General features: G+C 32.2%; 1 protein-coding gene and 1 long non-coding RNA gene across 2 annotated transcripts; both read left to right on the top strand.

The window, feature by feature from the left end:
• Window positions 1–9,126: 9,126 nt before the first annotated feature.
• Window positions 9,127–15,775, top strand: LOC127724903 (big defensin-like). Its single transcript, XM_052231906.1, has 2 exons — window positions 9,127–9,349; window positions 15,639–15,775. Exons 1-2 carry the CDS (start codon window positions 9,127–9,129, stop codon window positions 15,773–15,775), a joined length of 360 nt encoding a protein of 119 aa, XP_052087866.1.
• On the top strand, window positions 10,753–12,517 carry LOC127724265 (uncharacterized). Its single transcript, XR_007992417.1, has 2 exons — window positions 10,753–11,703; window positions 12,141–12,517. It is a non-coding gene; the product is annotated as an uncharacterized LOC127724265 (long non-coding RNA).
• Window positions 15,776–22,084: the final 6,309 nt, after the last annotated feature.

The raw sequence follows: 22,084 nt of genomic DNA, 5'->3' as shown, positions 1-22,084 counted from the left end.
CAGTATATTGTAAGCATTGAATGTTCTAGCTATGTCAAACGCCAGCACTGATGTCCAGGAAAATACAGCTAACCAGAAGTACTGCAGTATCACAGCTATGCCAATACAGGTTTTATGACCCTTCACACCAAAATCATGGAACATAAACATTTGACAAATAAACAGAGCTCCTGCAAAACAGGTTAAATTCTTTCCATGCAAATTACGCAATTCTGGAAAAGCAAGGTGGACAAAAATGGTGAAGAATAAACAGAGCAAAGACAAAAACAAGGAAATATCTTCAACCAAATACCACGCAGACTTTCTTTTCGGATTATGATTATGCAATTTTGTACAGTTTTGGAATCTTCGGCTTATTTCAGAACAATTAATATATTCTTCACAAACATTTCTTATTTCTGATTGTATAGCTTCTGTTACTGCTAGATCATGGTGTATTTGAAGTTGACTTTTTTTTTGTCCTGTACCATTTCCATATAAAATAACGGAATGACATGGTCTCGATTCTGTTTGAAGCGTGCAACCGTCTAAACAAAAACGGCAATATTTATAATTGAAGTTACCGACAAGGGACTCATTATGTATGTCAAACTCATTAAATCTATTTTGTAAATTCGCATTGTCTTTCTTTCCACACAGGTCAAGATGTCTAAAACTGACGAAAAGGTGTGTGCCGGTTGTGATATTATTAAAGTTGTCAACTAATGATGATAAAAGACTGGGTTTGGCAGAGTTTGATATCATGGTAGTACACAAAACCAGCATTAGTAGGCAGTCTGAAATGTTTTAGTATAAAGTTAAATATACAAAGGCAAATATCTATCTGTTTAAGTACTAAAGTACAAATGCGTACTTACGTTTCATCAGTTAAGCTATTCATTTCAAAGGTGGTAAATGCTCAAGTAAACCCCAATGCACACGCAATGTAAGTTTTCCTATAAAAAGTATAAAAGTGCAAAGATACTTTGGAGAAAACCGTTAACGGAGTGATTACAATATAACAGTCACCGTTGATAATCCTTTTTTGTTATTTTACCATCTATAGAATAAAACTATACATTGTTAAATGAATCTTGATATTGCGAATTTTTGTTATTTATTAAGATAAGCTCAAATATAGGAGAAGTAAAATAAACCTTATGTTTTTTACGTTTTGCCATTATAAAAAAAGTAAAATCACAAAATTACTGAACTCCGAGGAAAATTCAATCGGAAAGTCAAACGAATGTACAACAACTGTCATATTCCTGACTTGGTACAGGCATTTTCAAATGTAGAAAATGGTGGATTGAACCTGGTTTTATAGCGCTAAACCTCTCACTTGTGCGACAGTCTCATCAAATTCCGTTATATTTACAACGATGCGTGAACAAAACAGACATAATAAATAAAATAGTCAAAATATGGGTACATCAGTCATCACTGTGTTACAATATCAAAACAAACAATCATTTACAAAAAAGCACAAAAGCATCTATCAAATTAAATACCACATTCATTGCTTCGCGTGTCTGACGTCAGAAAATGTAAACGTCACATAAGACGAAAATAATAAAGTATAATTAATTAATCTCTATCTCGATACAACAAAATAACAATGCATGAAATAAGTATATACAGAAGACAATTTAGATTACTACTACATTTTAAAATATAAAAAAAAGAATGAAGATAAACTACTAGTGTGTAACTTAAATTAAAAATTCTAACTTACGAAATTTCCTTAGTTCTATCATATTTTTCAGTAATCAGGATACAGCATATAGTTAATCAAAATAAACTTTTCAGATATCATATTGTTAACACTGTATTTTAAACTATTGTTTGTCCATTATAACCAATTAGCTTTAACAGCTATATTAGTGTAAACATTGACATTGCATAGAAACCATGATGTGATAATACATGCATGTTACCATGGTGCTTGAAATATATAGATAAGGTATCAACCGTGCAGAAATTTTACTCTATGTTCACAGGATAAGTTTAAAATAATGTTTTTATGTTAGATTTTGTTATTCATTTTCAATATCAGATATCAGTACAAACACATCCATCTCTGGAACACCAAGGATATCGAAATGTATGAAAGGTATCCATACGAAATATATTTAAAACAATCATTTTACTGATATGTATTATTCTAATCCACCATCTAATACATATAGATGACTGTATCATATATCATTGGAAAACACAAAGTGTAGAACATTTGATATAGTCTGTTTTACAAATGAAAAATGTATAAGATTGTCACGGATAGACGAGTGCTGGCTTAGAAGGAGTATGTACTTATAAAATAATGACTAATACTTTAACATGTTTAAACAATTAACAATTTAATATACAATGTAGTACAAATTTACAAAATTATATAATACTGATAAATGTTCAAATTAAACTGTTCATTCTGTTTCACTATTTAACTGAACTGCTGTAGAAAAATATACTTCCAGTCATCAAAACTGGCCCAACATAACGTGTGGGTTACGAATGCCCTATTGATGTCTCACAAGGTTTGCGTTGTCATATAATAATGTTGCTTTATACCATACTGTTCAATACTTTTACCAGCTGGTTGTTTATCTCCATACTACATATTACTAACCACATCATACTACTCAGCCCTCTGACTGGGACCTATCGCAATATATACTATACGTTATAATAAGACATATACATACGCTTATGTATTACACATATCGCATACATAATTATGAATACTTAGTACGACTACGTATGCGTCCAATCTATAGAAGATTGCGTTACATTAAATAATATTTAATGCTTTACTTTACACAATAAATAATTACGGCATATCGCATAATGCCTTACGTTACATGTCACATAATTGACTATAAAGTATAACGTCATTATACAATTACTACACACAATATATAGCTTTAACGCTGAATATATACACATTCATGTCTATACTTTGCATATTGCTTTACATACTTTCGGAGATGCATGCAACATTGCATTATCGTATGTAAAAGAGGGACGAAAGATACCAGAGGGACAGTCAAACTCATAGATCGAAAACAAACTGACAACGCTATGGCCAAAAATAAAAAGACAAACAGACAAATAATAGTACAGATGACACAACATAGAAAACTAAAGACTAAGCAACACGAACCCCACCAAAAACTGGGGTTGATCTCAGGTACTCCGGAAGGGTAAGCATATCTTGCTCTACATGTGGCACCCGTCGTGTTGCTTATGTTATTACAAATCCGGTAAATAGTCTAATTCGGGAGGTCACATTCGTGAAAAGGGAAGGGTATTGTAGTTACGACATAAGGAACATATCCGATATCATCTGTGAAACGGTTATTCCATAACGGTCAACCAACTCGTGATGGCGTCCGTAAAATTTACGAAGGGATGATTTCAACTTCACCATTTGGAACTCTTGGTTTAATAGCTTCCTTGTGAGCAGCAATCCTCTATCAAGGAAATCATGATAGGAAATTCAAGCCCGGGAATATCGTATCAATTGGGAGATATATACTCCGTATGCAGGCGCTGCTGGAATGTTGCTACATAGAAATGGAGGGTTCACGATTGGGAAGCTGAAATCATCTCTTTTGTCGTAAAGTTTTGTTTTCAACCGACCCTCATTGTCAATTTCTAAATGTAAGTCAAGATATGAGGCAGACTTAACTGTATCTGTAGTATCTTTTATCTCAAGTTCGATGGGATAGATTCGTTCAACATAGTCACCAAATTTTGTATTATTTAGTGAGAGAACATCATCTATATAGCGGAACGTAAAGTTAAAGGATATTGCTAACTTCTTATCTTTCTTCCTAAGAAGTTCCTGTATGAAGTCAGCCTCAAACTTACATAAAATACTAACTGCTTCGATAATCGCTTATTTACTATAGGCGGAAGCATACACACGTTCTAAACTATCATTATACAGAACATTAATTAACTTATTTCATTGATAAAATTACAATGTCGGAAATGTAAATAAAATGTAAATAAATATCATATATTTGCGTTGTTGCAGAAAACTGAACATTTAAGCACGAATAAATATTAAGAATAAGAATAAATTAAATTCTACCTCAGAAATCCAGTGAGTGCATCCACGTCACATTGAAAACTAAATTTTAAACATATGTACACTGACCACACCTTTACTCGTTAAAGTGTTTCCTGATAATGACTACTCAGCTCATCAAGAACAGGGGAGTGTTTTATTGGTCTCTCCTGTACATCTCCAGAACGTCTTCTGGTGAAGAGTCCAAAAAAATGAATCTGGACCTCTCCTGGAGATATTCTGTAGAAGAAGCAATAAAACAAAAAATCTATTTTCCGTCGAATATATCAGATTTTTTTTATGTTGGATGACATATTTAAAATGAAGTTTACGATGATTTATTAGAAAATTAAGATACTTCAATTTATTCGGTAAACATGATTGTAATAGTGTGCTATGTTTCAGAATTGGTGTAATTATACAATAAGTGTAAAAACAAAGAAAATTGGTTTGGAAAAAAATCGATGTGTTTGTGAAATTTTTTCTTTATACTTTACTAACTAAAATCTGACTTGAAGCGCCGACCATGTGATTTTAAGGAATAATCTTAAACTGTACAACAATTTTTCAATGTTTGTTTGGACATCTGATCTATGAAATTATTTTAAAGTAAAGAACTGGATTATTTTTGCATATATAAAAGATATTGCAGAATTCTCAAAATCTTTTTCCCTGGTGGCCCTTGAAGAAAATCTGCTGGTCCTAACTATTATTTCTATTGCAAAATTTCGATTGTCAAAACCTTCGGACCACGACTTTTTGATTGTATATGTATACAAGGTATATATGGTCATGGCGTTTCTCAGACTGTTTATTACTAAATCCGTTGATTGTGTAATGATTGATACTTTAGTTTGTGGAACAAGATTTATTTGTTAGTTGTAATTGGCTTTGAACAAACTTTCAGTAACTGAAAATACTCTCATTTCGGTGCTTTGTGTCTATTGTCATAATATTAGTTGGGTTTTATTTTTTTTGTGTCTCTTATGTTTTGAGTTATTACTACTGCAACTTTTTTTTACAGTTTGTTCTTATGTTGTACAGTTACACCACTGTCCCATTTTAGGGAAGATTTGATCGATCATAAACATGTTTAACCCTGCCATATTCTTAATGTGCCTGTGCCAAGTCAGGTGTATGTAGTTCAGTGGTTGTCGTTGGTTTATGTGTGTTGTCCTCAGTGTTGCCTCATATTTGATATTTGTAAATTGTTTTTGTTATATATAATTAGGCCGTTAGTTTTTTCGATTCAATTGTTTTACATTTTTCATGTCGGGGCCTTTAATAGCCGACTATACGATATGGAGTTTTGTCATGGTTGAAGGCCATACGGTTACCTATAATTCCTTAAATTTCCCATTATTTGAACTCCAATGGATAGTTTTCTCATTGGCAATCATACCGCATCTCCTAATTTTATATTATATACCTGACTTTTAGACTCGTGTTCAGTCCAGAAAATGCATGAAATATCTGACCCTGGACGTTAAAATTAAGCAACAAACTACCAATCATTTTTAACTCGTGTTGAATAAGGAGAAAACCATTTTCAAATATTTCTTTTGGTAGGAGAGTGGGGGACATGAGGATTTTGAAAAGGAATATGGAGGCCTAGTGAGAGCTGAAAATAGGCATGGCATGCTTAGGGACATATTAAAATGTATAATAAATCCGCAAAATAAAATATCCTGCTCCCTCCCCCCTCCCCATAATATCAAAAAGTCGTCCCCTTACTTTGATTGTTCATGTAGTTTTTATATTTATCCAGGTTATCGTCTCTACAGGGATGTTCTCCTAAGGCTGCAATACCATAAAAACGTTAATCACACAGCACACATTCTATTATATCTGAATTCATAAATTTATTAATGTCATTTAGACTAAACGACGCCATGTTTGTTATATGCCTCTGCCGTCTAAACCACCTATTTAAAAAGAAGAGATAGGAGAGTAACAGAAGATCTTCCCAATGCAAAAAAAAAATGGACCTCTTCTGGCTCACTACCGAAGAACAAAAAAACACGCCCCAGGTGTCACGTGATACTCAACCCGTTTGACGAGTTTACAGGTAAATGCCCAAGTAAAAGTGGACACCACCTAATTAATTAGATGTAAAATGTGGACATGTATTATACACTGAAGTTTGCATAATATACACTTTATAAGATACTGACGGTCTGCAAATTGAAATAGAATTAACTAACCAAAATAACTATACATATTCGATAAAGTAAAGTCACCCTGTGACAAAGCTAGAGGTTTTTTTAATTGGGGCCACAAAAACAGTTTCGTACTTGGGATTATTTTAATATATCAGATTTTTTTATGGAAATCGGAAGCCAATGTCAAATGTGTGTGCTTACATATTTGAATCCCAGCAAGCGTCCATGTTTGTACCTCATATGTCACTGAACACTTCAAAATAAATAAATATCAAATAAATGTTGACAAAAATGCAGAAGATACTAAGAGGACAATCAAAGAAATACAGACAACACCATAACCAAAAGGGAAATCACGGAAAATAGTAACAACAGTAAACAAAACACTTCACAAAACACTAAAGACTGAGCAGAACGATTCCAATGAAACACCGAGGGTAGATGCCCTAAAAGGTGAACGTAGATCTTGCTTCACAAAGTATTGTTATGCCAATACGACATATAATAAGCCGACGTTTCAGAACAACGATCTATATATATTTCTTAAAATGCATCTGTACAAAAATATTAAGAGTATATTTTTTTAGCAAAAACACAATCACGTCAATAAAAATTTTAACTCCTGGTAAATTGCTGATCGTAACTGAAATTACTTTCAATCAGACGCTATGTCTGTAACTATATTTAATTAAACTCATTCATCTGACAGTGTGTGATTGGTTTATGTTTGCTTCATCACTAAAAGGCAATAAAGAGGCGATTATTTCCGTGTTCATAATTTGGTTCAAAATGTTATAAAGCAAATTCCTTTTTGTGTGTAATTTTCTTTCTTGCTGGCTAGTTGGTTTTGACGACTTTCCACAAACTATCACTTGATAAGTTTTAATCATGTAAATATCATTTGGAAATGATGCCAGAATCCACATCAAAAGGATGCCATCCGCAAAATAAAATGAATGTCATCATCTAAATGAAGTAGATCCCACCAGCATCCAAATAAATTGAAATCCATAATCCAAGAGAATTACATTTGGCAAGACATTCACATACATTGATAAAGCTGAACCCTTATTCAAACTTCTCTATTTGTTCAATAGAATGTTAATATCGGGAGGAAAATTGAGTCTAGATGTAGATTGTTGAAATGCAAGTATCAAAACAGAAGCAATGTAAAAGTTTATTATACGTTTTAGATGTTAACATCCGAAAACTGATGTGTTCAATGCGGTGTTTGATAAAGTCATAACAGCATCATACAAAGATGAGAAAGCCAATTCCATAGTCTGTTGTCATTTATCCGTCAGTAATTTTTAGATCATACTATAAACGGACATAATAAGAGATATACTGTATAAAACAACCTCACGACTACATATAATTATGAAAGCATCCCATATTTTTAGAACCAATAAGATTTGTCAGCAGAATATGTTAAAAAAGTATAACAAAAAAACCGACTCGGAGTCCAAGGAAAATTCAAAACGGAAAGTCCCATATCAAATGCCAAAATCAAAAGCTTAAACACATGAAATTATTTATAGCGATGAAATAAATCAATAGAATTGAAACTAGGTTAGCATTTGTTGATAACATAGAAAAAAAGAAAAAAAAATATAATGAATTATGTAATATAGCCTTAACATTTTCCCTGGATCATTGTGAAATTTCGTAGAAAAAAATTTGTAACAAACATTCAAAAGTGATTCATAGCATATGATTTGTTTTTTTAAATTGTTATCGAGAATCAATTGTTTATTTTGTTTAGAAATGTTGTTGCCTTTTCGCTCACCACTTGCATTGATCTGAACGAAGTTCCGAAGTGTGTGTTAGATAGAAGCTGTTTGTGAGTGTTGTGAGTGTAAAAGCCCTTACCTTTCGGTTATTGATCTTATTTGCACTAATTACATATTATCAATTACGTAGATTACATATTAAAAGTTGCTTTTAGAGTGTAAAGTGCCTACGCTTATCTTTAGAACTTATTGATTTACATATGTTAAGTCTCATGGTTTTTCTGATTAATGACCATGGCCTTTATTTTATTTGTACATATAATTGTACCAACCTAAACATTATCATTTCAACTATCGTACATACAACAAGTGTAGGTAGGTTCGTGCAATTATTATTCAAGGTTTTTAACACCAAACTTTGATAAAAAAAACATTGTGCAATAATGAATCGTTTTGTTTTGTTATTTTGTTCTTTTTGGTGTCGTGTCTGCTCGTTTGTTTGACATTTTTAAATAGTATTGTATAGATTAGGCTGTTACTTTTCTCGGGTTAATTATTTCACATTTTCATGCTGGGGATTTTATCTATAGCAGACTATATCGTATTGGTATCTTTGTTGGAGGACTTACGATGACCTATAACCGTTTTTACGGCCTTATCTTTGACGTTTAGATTCTAGTGAAACGTTGTCTCATTGGCATTCATAATACATTTTTTTATTTTAATATTAGAAACAAAGGTGAAATCCTATGAAGACTTTTATGTACTAGCATTTAACTTTACCACCAAGTTTGCATAACCGAAGTCGTGAAGTATTTGGTGTGTATATTGTTACCTAAAAAAAAATTATTTAACCTCTATCATCAGGTTTTTTTATCGAAAGTTACCCTCAACACACATTTCCCCATGTGTCACAGAAAAAAATGTTAAAATCAATTAAAAGTGCTAAACTAATCAGATCACTACGAAACATAGAACACAACTACTGAAACGAAAAGAAAACACACAGTACCGATATATGAATCCTTACTAGTTCCAAGTCAATGACAACTAATAACTATATCATGTTTATTACCTACTAATAGCATTGTTCTGATATTTTCTTTTTGGGAAGTCGTCAAACTCATTCTAAAATTTATCACCTTTATTTGTCTACTTTTATTCTAGAAATTTAAAAATGGACAAGATGACGTTTCTTTGTTTGCTTTATACCACGTTACTGATAATCCCAAGACCAATTTTAGGATTATCTGTAGCTAAAACTAAGGTTGAAGAGGAAAAGCGTCAGGCGCAAGCATTACTACCACTAGCATCATACGCAGGATTATCGGTAGCAGTGCCAGTTTTTCTTGCCTTAGTAGCAGCTTATGGGGTTTATGCTGTTGTCAAATATGGAATAAGTAAGTATGATTACTTTTGTTGAACTTTATAAATATATATATATTGTTCATTATCCACTGTTTATGCTCTGGGTGTTTGGTGTGCACATTTATCCAAATTTGGTATGATTTTTAATTATTATTTCGAATAGAAATACATGGGAAAATTATTAAAACAGAAATAAGCCAATATCAGTGAAAATTTTAAATTTCAAGTTTCTTTGAATGGTTTTAATGGTGTACTACACGATACATATTTGATGAATGTATCAAATTATATTTTTCGATGTGCATTTGGAAGGATATTTGTTAATTTTGTAATAAATTTGAAGTTGGAATATCAATGAATTATTACAGGCAACTTGTGTTATCTTGCAACAAATGTCTTCTTCTTTTTTATTCTCAAAACGTTTATCAGTTTTCTCAATTATATCTGTTCTCAATTACAACAAAGTGTAAGGACTTCTTTTTGGTTAGATTTAAAGTTGATAAGAATTCACCACTACAATAACCTCCCAGTCAACAGCCTAACAGTGGGCCAACGTTGGCAAATTGTCGGTCCGTTGGTCGACCGTTGGTGTTGGCTGCACAACATTGGCCCAACGTTGGCAAATTGTCGGTCCATTGGTCGACAGTTGGTGTTGGCTGCACAACATTGGCCCAACGTTGGCCTGCTGTTGTAAATCCATATTATTATCTCATGTTGGTTATGAATAATCGGGCCAACGTTGGCATTACGTTAGTAGCAACATAGGGCCGATATGAAATTTTGTTAATACAAATTGATTATGGAATATTTTACGCTTTATTTCTCTTGGAAAGGCGGGTGATTTCGATTGCTGCATGCTTTATGAAAAGTTAATGTTATACCGAAAGGGTTCATTAACTGAAATTACATTTACAACTCTATGTTGGGCCAATGCTGGGCCAACGTTGATCCTATATTATACTCTATATATATAACTCAGGTAAAATTTATACTGGAATATCATTACTGTAATAAAAAAAATATATCGTTAACATAGATTGCCTGGTTAAAAGTTTAAATTTATTGCAATCATTATTTATTATAACTTTATTCATTAAACTTTGTGAAACATAATAATTTAGCAATTATATACAGAGTGATATTTGATACAGCCAGTCTGTTAATCAAGCACATTCTGATAAGGTTGACCATATGTTAGACAAATTTCAAAGATAGTTGCTATGGTAATTAAGTTTATAGGAAATCTGAATGTAATGGGATGGTCACTTTTGTGTTTATTTCCTGTTGTGTATTTGTAAGAAAGCAGTGAAACGAAGAAAACAAAAAGAGAAAATCATATTATCTGAGGTTCAAAGAAAAAGAAAGTGACATGTAAGTTATAACTTTAAACATTCTGTTTTATATACGATTGTGAATGACAAACATATTTGTTTTTTTTTAATCTGAGGGATGTTGTTCAAAATTAAAACATATAATTTCTATCATTTTAGTGATAATGTTGATCTTGAAGTTTATACGTTTCTGGTGAAATATTTTCTTGATTTTGTTTAAACCGTTTCAATCCTAAATAATCATGAAATATTTGCCACTGAACATTAGTATCATCAAACAAATTGTAAATTGCTAAAATTTTAATGTTTTATTTGTGAAATCTATAACGATTGCATTTATCACCATTACTGAAGTTAATAGAAAAAAATCTGTCTTAAGATGTACCTTGTTCCGTAATGTTTCAGAAATGTGGTATAATGATTTCTACTTCATAGAAATATAAATGAATTTGTTAGTTTTATTATTTCTAAATCGCATGCAAACATATACGATATATATGTGAAACCTGATCATATACACACTTGCATGTGTAACAGTGTTTTAGATATCAAATAGAGTATTTATTTATTAAATTCATTGCAAGAATGTTGTAATTTATATATAATTATACGGACTCGACTGAATTTAGTTTTTTGTCCTCGGCAAAACTTTTGCAAAAGAAAACCGATATTTGAAAAGTTTGTAGGAGTAAATATCAGTCACAAAAACTGACGCTTGAAATATAAAAAAAAATAGGGGGGATGTAAAAAAAAAGACTATACCACACATAAGGATATTTATAAAAGAAAAAGACTATAAAGATTATTGTCTGAATTACTTGAAGTAGCTTTTCTTTTTAATATACAATTTTACATTTAAATATAAATTTATACATGTTATAGGTTAGGTATTTGTGTACTACAGAAGACAAAATAATTCAGAGGGCAAAAATATAATACAGAGCTAGGAATAATAGAAATTATTGACAACATCCTGGCTAGAAAATGCATGGGAATGGAGATGGGAAAAAATGCATTCTACCATTTGATAGCCCAGAATGAATAAGTTTAAGAAAGTAAGTTAACATAATAGCCATCTTTTATGCTACATCGGATTCGAATTTCACAGATATATATGCATAAAATGTTTAATACTACCGTTAATGCTAGTGTATTTAGATTTGACTTTGTGTTTTTTTTTCAACTAGTTTTATTTATTTACTTAGAACGTTTTTTGACAAAGTTTCCTGTATCCATTTCTACACTCAATTGTCCTGCTTAACCTAGCTAGCGAGGTTAAGTCTAGCCAGTATGGTAAAGCATGCAATATGCCTTTTGCCTTGGATTGTATAGGCTAGGGAAAATATCTAAAAGAGTATTTTTTCTAACTATTGTAATGTGCCAGGACACCGGAAACAATGCATTTTTTGTCTCTTTGTTTATTTTTAGGAGGATTTAATATATTCTAAATATACATACATTGAGTACTCATTTACTCATTACTTTATTACAGAGGTACATGTAGTGAAATAACTTTTATGAAGATATGCTAAACTGGATATTAAAAGGATGTAACATTAGACGGAGCCAGAAATAGTGACAAAACAAAGTGTAGCAGAAAACAAAAGGAAAACTCTTGTGAATAAAAACCATGTTGGAATACAGAACTAGAAAAATAGCTGTATAAAATGAATTATCAAGGCCGTCATACAGAGCTTGGATATTACAACATAAACTGATCGATATTATACAAATGGGATAAATGAATTATCATGAATAGACTTTAAAATTTTCATTCTATAGATCTGATTTAGCAACGTATAGATACAAAAAAGACTTTTTTTTAAATTTGCTGGTTGTCTAGCTAATAATAAATTATATTTAATCATACCTTTGTATTTATATTATTTAAGAAAAATAGGTAACATGGATACGTTAATTGAGATCATACAAATATGGGTAGAAATTTCAGAAGTACCATTCCTGGAGAGAGATTGATTGGTTGTTGGTTACTGAAACGTCCATTGACAAATATTTCATGCATATTAAGGAAGATTGAGAGAAAGTTGCAAAATACAAAATTTTCGGGTAGTATGTAAGACACAACATGGTATAGTGGATCTGTAAAACGCAATAATTGCAACATTTAAAAAGTATTACTTTTGCCATTTTGAACTGATGTAAGAACCAGGAATTATTGCAGTTGTTGTCTGGAAGGGATTTTAGTATCCTTCATATGGATAGAAAAGTTTACAGATTGAACCAGCGGAGTGCCAACGTTTGTTAACAGTTTGTTTTACTACGTTGGCCCAATGTTTGTTCAACATCGGCAAGTATTATTCCATCATTGGACCAACGTTGGGCCAATGTATTGTATAAAACCTTACAACGTTGTGCCAACGTTTAGCCATCACGTTGGGCCAACATAGGGCCACTTTGCACTTATACATTGGGCCAACGTTTAAAAACAACGTCGGGCCAATGCATGTAGATACGTTGGGCCAATGTTGTGCCAACGTACCAATGTTGTCTGGGCTAAGCTTGTAGGAACGTAATGAGTACCTGTCTAAGAAGAAATCATACCGAAAAGAACACAAATATATGATATCAATCTAAATGTACGATTGGTATTTGTAGTTAAGGTACAGTAATTTTTATTCTTGTGGAACATTTATCTAGATTTGGTATAATTTTTAATAATTGATTCGAATAAAAAATACAAGGGAAAATTATTAAAACAGAAAAAAGCCAATATCATTAAAATTTTCAAATTTCAAGTTTCTTTGAATGATTTTAATTGTGTACTGTACGATATATATTTGATGAATGTATTGATTAACAATTATGTTTTTCGTTGTGCATTTGGAAGGGTATTTGTTAATTTTGTAATAAATTTGAAGTTGGAATATCAATGAATTATTACAGGCAAATTGTGGTTTCTTGCAACCAATGGCTTCTTCTTTTATTTTTCTCAAAACGTTTATCAATTTTCTCAATTATATCTATTCTCAATTACAACAAAGTGTACGGATTTCTTTTTGGTTAGATTTAAAATTGATAAGAATTCACCACTACAATAACCTTAGTTTGTTGGAACGTAATGAGTACCTGTCTAAGCAGAAATCATACCGAAAAGAACACAAATATATGACATCAATCTAAATGTACGATAGGTATTTGTAGTTAAGGTACAGTTACTTTGATTTTTATGGCAAATTTTTGATAATCGTATTTTTGTTATTTTTTTTTAATTTCATTTTTGTAAAAAAAAAAAGGACAATGATTACTACTTCAATACCATGACAAAAAAACAAAAATAAAACGTGGAAAAGACAAAAAACCGTTTACAAAACGCTATTCAGCATACACACAGATAACTAAAGACTAAACAGCACGAAAAAACAATAAACCAGAGCTATTCTCGAGGACTCTGAAAGGGTAAGCAGATCATTATGCAAATAATCGTTCATATACAAATGCGGTTATATAAGTTGCTACATAGAAATTGAAAATCCATAATGGAAAACCTGACATCCCATCTCGTTTGGTGTTACTGTCATTATAAGAGGCAGACTTAACTGTATTTATGGTATCCTTTATTTCAAGTTTTTCGGGATAGATATGTTTAACATAGTTACCAAACTTAGTTAGTTAGAGGAATTCATCTAAATAGCAGATCGTGAAATTAACTATAATGCTAGATTCCTTTCATTCTTCCTTTAAGACGTCTGCCTAATATGAATAAATAAGTGGACATAAAGCTGAAGACATTTGCTTTCCATATTAATGTCCATTTCAAAAAAACCTCATCAAAACCTAGCAAATAGGTTGACAATAAAACAAATTTGATGACGTCAGTTGAATACAAAAAAAAAAGATCAATACAAAGTTTGATATGTCCTTTCCTGCAGCAAGATATTTTTATTTACAAATAATACTATTTACGTATCAACAAGGAATGCAACTGTGTAATGGTTAGAGAAGCTGCTGCATTATATCAGTGCACAATGAAATAGACTTAGATCACATATACCCCAAAGACCAGAGGCTCCTGACTTGGGACAGGCGCAAAAATGCGGCGGGGTTAAACATGTTTTTTGAGATCTCAACCCTCCCCCTATACCTCTAGCCAATGTAGAAAAAAAAACGCACAACAGTACGCACAGTAAAACTCAGAATAAGAGAAGTCCGAGTCCGATGTCAGAATGGGAAACAAAAGAAAATAAACAAAATGACAATAATACATAAATAACAACAGACTACTAGCAGTTACTGACATGCCAGCTCCAGACCTCAATTAAACTGATTGAAAGATTATGTCTTCATCATATGAATATCAGGCATAATCCCTCCTGTTAGGGGTTTAGTATTATACCGTCATAAAATATATGAGAAGAACATAACCCGTGTCATGCCAACAACTGGTTTTAAAATAAATGTGTTTAATTCCGATGCAAAGACCCTATAAGTGAATCCATATTAAAGCCAAAATATGCAATCTTTAATGACCTGACAACAGTATCGTAACTATATCCCTTCTTAATAAGTCTGTTTAAAGGTTTTGTTAGCTTTTGAACCCCGCTTTTAAATGATTATACGTTTTTAATTTTGTAATGTGTTAAGTTGAGTAATTTGGTTGACCTCGCAAATTAACGCTGTTTGTGAGGGCATTTATGAATCTTGTGCATCTTATCTATTCCGATGAAATGTGACCTCGTTCTCCATCTTTGGTTGAAATTCAAAAGGAACATAGACAAGATATTTGACTGCTTAGAATTTCTTCTTTTGTAAAAGTGTCGAATGAGAATATATTTGGTTTTCAGGTGAAATGTCAATATAGAATTCTCTTTGTATGTAGTTTATATAATGTCATGAGGACACACATATCGTTGAAAAAGGTATTGAAGCATTAACAACATCTCGTTTAATCATATCTCGTTATTGAATCCTATCTATCGTAATATACTCTATAACTATTTTACATGGTTCAATATTTACTAATCCATTACAGAGTCAGACCATGACAGTCATTCCTGTGCCAATAATAGAGGATGGTGTAGAGCTATATGTTTCGATCACGAAGTGGTGGATCATTATCATAGTGATATTTGTGGCGCATACAAATGCTGTCGCTCTACACATATTTAAGAGAGATAGCAACCAATGACGCTATATATATGCAAGTTTGTCATCGTCTTGATTTTTCTTGATTCTTTGGTATTTGATTTGATTTTTATTGTTTACTTTCTACTTTAAAGGTAATTAAATGATTATATAAACCTGTCTTACGTATATCATATTTTAAGAATGTTGACTTGTTCAATATTTTTATTATTAATGACAAGGGAGTGCTTTATTCAGCAAGACTACGTAGGAAATTAATCGGTAAACCCTATTATCAGTTCCAGCTTGATGAACAACACAAATCTCAAATTCGTGAATAGCATTATTAAAGTAGGGCTTTTGGGCAGAATATGTGATCACCAGTCAATACTGATGTATTGTGACCTCAAAAAACACAGTAAAAACGAATTTCTTATGATACAAGAGTTAATAACAAATACAAAATATGTTTTGTTCTTCCTCAAAATCATTGTACCTGCAGCAATAAACATACCAGTATTGTAGTTGTTCAGAACAGGTCATGTTGGAATAAGTGTTTCAAAAGTAATCTGGAAATTTTGATGAAATTGGTTGAGTTAAAGAAACCGACGCAGCTAGACAGCAATGCGTCTGAAGAAAAAGCAGTTAATCCGGTTCTTATCGTTTATTTGTTACAACATCATATCTAAGCTGAATTGTCAAGTGACAAAAAGTTTAGATTTTTCGCATGTTTTCGTAATGTTTATCCTGATATATAAATCAAAATTAAGATGAATGTAAAAAAAACTGTTAAAAATGTGTTCATGATACCTGGGTTCATGAACTATTTTATAAACATTCGTTAATGATGCAAAAAGTAAAAAAAAAAATACCGAACTCTGAGGAAAATTCAAAACGGAAAGTCCATAATAAAATGGCAAAATCAAAAGATCAAACACATCAAACGAATGGATAACAACTGTCATATTCCTGTTTTGTTACAGGCATTTTTTGTGGAGAAAATGGTGGATTAAACCTGGTTTTGTAGCTAGCTAAACCTCTCATTTGTATGACAGTCGCATAAAATTCCATTATATTGACAACAATGTGTGAACAAAACATACAGATATAATAGGTAAAAGACACCACCACGGATGCGCACAGAAAATATCAGTATTAATGAAAAGAAAGCGCATATATTAAAATAGATGTTTGCACACAATAAATGCATAAAAATGTTATTTGAAAATTGATGTTATTTCAAAATTAGTACCGTTAATGTTATTTCTCCCACTGACTCGATACCTCTGATGGTCGTCAACGAGAGTATCATGAGCCCAGTAGTAATTTTCTTCGGCACTAGCATGAAATACGGATATTGTTTTTATTGAAATTTGCTGCCTCGACAAAGCTCTTGATTCCTTGTTGAGGTTTCGCTTTACTTTCAGTTCATTTTGGTTTTTAATCAACTCTTCAAAATGAAATGAAGCGCTTTAAATATTTCTGGAGTCCGGAGCTCTTTACTGGATATACATTCAACGTTTATATTTGAATCTTTATCACAATACCACAAGAGCTTGATAACCAATTATATTTGATCGGTCGATAAAACAAATTGCAATTTGCACATTATTTTCTATTGGTTTTCATCAGCATGAATGGTAAATTCCGTTATCTTATATATGGTTACTTTCTCATTTATTCATTATAAAGGATTTTCAAACTTTAGCAAACTACAACTAACTATGTCGTACTGATCCTAGCTTCCACGTTGAACACCATGGCTAAAATCAGATGCAATGACAACGTTAGTTAGATACAACTTTGAAATCTGAAGACGGAGAAACTGCAAACCTGGACTTAACAAAACCTGGGTACAGAGCAAAAATATCCTGGCATGTAAGCAATACCTTCCTCACTAGTGTTCAGAGTCATATTTCTCAAATTCAGTTAAATTACTCATTAAAGATAGTCGTAGCTAAGTGTGCCATACGCATGTTTTGTGTAGATAAGGTAGGATCAGCTATGTCTTATGAATTCTTCGACAATATTGATGAAGTAGGTATCTTATTAAGTCCAAAATGAAGTGAAATTTAAAAAAATGCACCTTAAATGGATTAATATTTCAACAAACAGTTGCGGTATTCCCTTGGCAAAAATTAGTTGGTTTACAGTATTGTGAATCACTGTGTCGGCAAAATTTTTTTGGACTTCGTAGACGATAAACGTACAATGTCGTGTTAAACAAGAAGAAAGTTAAGGCGACGAAAACTAAAAACATAGCAGCACGAATCCAAAAATAAACTGGGAATGATATCAAATAAATTGTATATCAAATATGAACTAAACGACATATATATTTGCTCCATACTTTATGGCTGATTATACAAGGACCAAATTTTAGGAAAACTAAGGTTGTAAACGAAAAGAGCACAACGGCTATACTCTTACACAAACGAGGGAATTACTTTGTCATGACCTGTTTTTTTTCTTGCCTTCAAAAATAGTGCAGATATACCCAGGCAATTATTTCGATACGACTTTTGTCAATTCGTTACATAATTCAAGCAAAACAAAAGCACAAAATGAGAAAATATCGGTTATAAAATAGATTGTAGTCTGTGAATTGATGACATGTATCATTTATCTAATATTACAAATGTTATGAGTGTACTGTACTTTAACTATTTGTTCGCTTAATCATGTAACAAATAGTGGAAATTGAACAGTGAAGAGAATAATATGATTTTACAGCAATATTCTACATACACACAAAACATAGGTCAAATTCTCACTATTATACACGTCTGTTAAGGTTGCTTACCCAATTTTGTCAATGTAAGGGACATAAAAACAACTGTCATACAAGTGGGAAGGTATAACTAGATATAAAACTAGGTTTAACCCACTTTTTTCGGAAATGTCTGTACCATGTCGTCAGTAATATGTCAGTTACTTTTCATTTGTTCCGTTGATTGATAGCGTTTGATTTTGTCGGTTTTATTGGACTTGCCATTTTTACATTTGCATTTGGGTTTGGTATTTTTGTGATGCTTTTTTTTCTCACCTGTGTTCTTGTAAAATTTTAATGGAACGAAATCATTAACCAAAACGAATTAATGTGCTACATATTGGTGTAAATTGTTTTTTACTTGGGTACATATTTCAAATTTTTCACAATTTTTCAAAGTTGCAGTTAGAGCATCTATAATGCAATTAAATTTGATACTAATGTGTAAAATTGTAATAAGACGATTTTACAAACTATTTGTACAGAGATGTAGCTGTGATACGGTAAATTGTATTTCTAAATGAAATTTGGTATATAGCTATTATAAAGTATTCAAAATTGCCCTTTATCTTCAAGCAACGAAATAAAACTGCTTCAAGGAAAATCTGTATACAGTTATATGTATCAGATATCAGAATGCAAGTTCATATTATTGCTATAGTCATCCAGTTGCATTATTCGCATTAATAGCATCCCAAGAATTTCTTATTGAATCATTTATATACTTCTAAATTTGTTTTTTTGTGTATGTTTTGTAAGCAAAGGGGGACAATTCATATATTTAGGACAAATTGTCGTCCCTGCCTGTTCATAGTAAGTGGGACAAAAATAGTATATTGATCCAGATCTGACAGTAACTTTGACAAGTAAAGTTCATTACCCACATACTGATAAATCAATTTGGATTGAACAATAGGCGGTAACGGAAGGAATACTCACATGCAACAAATAAGAAAATCATGAGAGAGGCAGAAGATACCAAAGGAATATTCAAACTCATAAGTCGAAGATAAACTGACAACACCAAGGCAATAAACGATCAATAGAAAAAGCACAAAATAGAATACTTGAAACATAGAAAAGTCAATAAAACACGAAGCCCGTCGAGGTTGAGGTGATCACAGGTGCTCCTGAAGGGTAAGCAGATACTTCTCCACATGTTGCAACCTTCATATAGCAAATTCGTATATATAAGTCGATAAGTTATAAGCATTGACTACCAGACTTATAGTAAGTGTAAACCGAAATTAATCGCTTCAATACAGCAATAAATAACTTTATTTGCATCTTTAATAAGATTCAGCTGACACAACTAGTTACAACAAACAACCAATACAAATCATGGTCATATCGGAATGGTTTAGTTAGTTTTTGCTAATAGTTGAAAGAGAACCCCTTTCGTCTGGCGGTCCAGATTCCTGTCGACTCATCCTTCTCTTAACGGCTATTATTGCACGGCGGTTGAATAAGACGGTTGATAGAAATATCAAAATGCCTTGGAAATTAAGAAGCATGGCGGTCATGTGACGGCACATATCACCAAAGAAATGTACCATAAATAAAATTATCCATGCTGAACCACACACTATTGAAAGTTTAGCATAGAAAATACATTTAAAGCGTTCTCCTTTCCTTTTTTTTAATCTTAACGTTGTAGCAAATGCTGCCTTTTTTTTGTGAGATTCTATTCCATAAATTATGATACCGAAACAGACACAATTGAAAACTGAACTTATAAAAAGGGGGATGCCCATGATATAAATAGCAATGAAAAAATCAGGAAAACACCCCGGTACACGACCATATGCATTTTGGTTATCAAACAGTTTATCAGTCACTAAGTAAGAAGTAGATGTCAGCAGTAATGGTATCCCCCATCCTGCAATACAATATATTCCAAATCGTCTACTGTGTTCTTGGTGGGGTCTTGTTTTCAGTACTCTGTAAGCATTGAATGTTCTGGCTATATCAAATGCCAGCACAGACGTCCAGGCAAAGACAGCCAGCCAGAAATATTGTAAAATTACTGCTATTGCAATGCAAATATTCCGGTCCTCTATGCCAAAGTCATGGAACATAAACATTTGACTTATAAACATGGCCCCTACAAAGCTACACAAGTTCTTGCCATGCAAATTCCGCAATTCCGGCAACGCAAGATGGATAAACATAGTGAAACACAAACAGAGCAACGATAAAAGCAAGGCAATATCTTCGACCAAAGGCCATGTGGTTCCTCTGGATGGACCATGCCTATTTCCTCTCGGGCAGTGTTTATCTGGCTGGGTAAGTTGCGAACAGTTAATCTGTGCTTGACAAACATTGCTTATTTTTGAATATATAAACTCCGTAAGCTCAGGTCCATGGCGTATTTGGAGTTCAATTATTTCGTTTTCAGTGCCATTAGCAGATCTAGATGTAATTATTGAATGACATGTTTCCGAATATTTTGAATGAGATTTGCACCCATTAGAACATACATGGCAAGTTTTATAGCTTAAATTGTTGACTAAAGACTCCTTGTGTATGTCAATTTCATGAAGCGTATCGTGTGGTTTCGTATCATTGTCCTCCCTACACACATGAATGTGCCTAAAAGTAAGAAGAAGGTGCGAACCGATGGTTACATTGTTGATGTTGTCCACTAATGTTTGTAAAATACCGGGTTTAGCAGATTTTGGCATCAAGCTGATAAAACAAGCTACCCATAATAGCAAGTCTGAAAATTTAAAGATATGTGAAATAATTAATGTTCATATAATCATGATAATGCGTTACATTTCGTAAATGCTTTTTATATCATTAGTGATAATCAAATAGTTTAAGAATACTAAGGATTTGACTTCGGAAATCTTTTCAAATAAATCCTATTATCATATTTCGTGCACGTAATTTGTTCGTTTTTAGGTTTTTCTTTTCGTTTTTTTCCTTTTTGAAAGTATGCTCAAAGTTAAATACCGAAAACTGATAAAAAGATTAAGTTTTTTTTATTAGATAAGCAGATATTTTATATTCAACTTTTGCATTCATTTTCATACAACATCATCACGGCAATATACAGTAAAGTGGAAAATAATCTTATTAATAGTTAATGTCTGACAATTGAAAATAAAAACACAGCAGTGTCGTATGCACCGCAATCTCGATTACAAACATTAAATTTGCTATACAGATGAATCCGTACTGCTGTTGGTGCTCCGATGGTACCATACACCGCCGACACTTTTATATGATAGAATAAGGAGTGTAGCAGTGTAGCATGACTGCTAATGAGACAGTTATTCACCATAATCCAAATGACATGGATTTCAGCAACTACAGACACCGTACGGCTTTAAGCCATGAGCAAAATCATCACCGTAAAGTCAGCTATATAAAAGGTCCCGATACAGTGGCAAAATGTAAAAATTATTTAAACGGAAAAACATGAGTTTTAAATGATACTTTTGGATACATTTGGACTGTAATTTTTTATTTTAAAAATCCTGTTTTTGTACTAATAATCAGGTTGTATTATCATCATGCAAAAACAACTCTTCAAAGAGACCAGGCTTATGATTGTGTTTGCCAGATGCACGTTTCGT

This window comes from Mytilus californianus, unplaced genomic scaffold, assembly GCF_021869535.1.
Source record: "Mytilus californianus isolate M0D057914Y unplaced genomic scaffold, xbMytCali1.0.p SCAF_14, whole genome shotgun sequence".
NCBI lineage: Eukaryota > Metazoa > Mollusca > Bivalvia > Mytilida > Mytilidae > Mytilus > Mytilus californianus.
This window is presented reverse-complemented; position numbering and strand designations above follow the sequence as displayed.

Coding starts and splice junctions, on each gene's coding strand:
- LOC127724903 (XM_052231906.1), top strand. CDS start 9,127: ATGGACAAGATGACGTTTCTTTGTTTGCTTTATACCACGTTACTGATA. Junction 9,350..15,638: donor TGTTGTCAAATATGGAATAA/GTAAGTATGATT, acceptor AATCCATTACAG/AGTCAGACCATGACAGTCAT.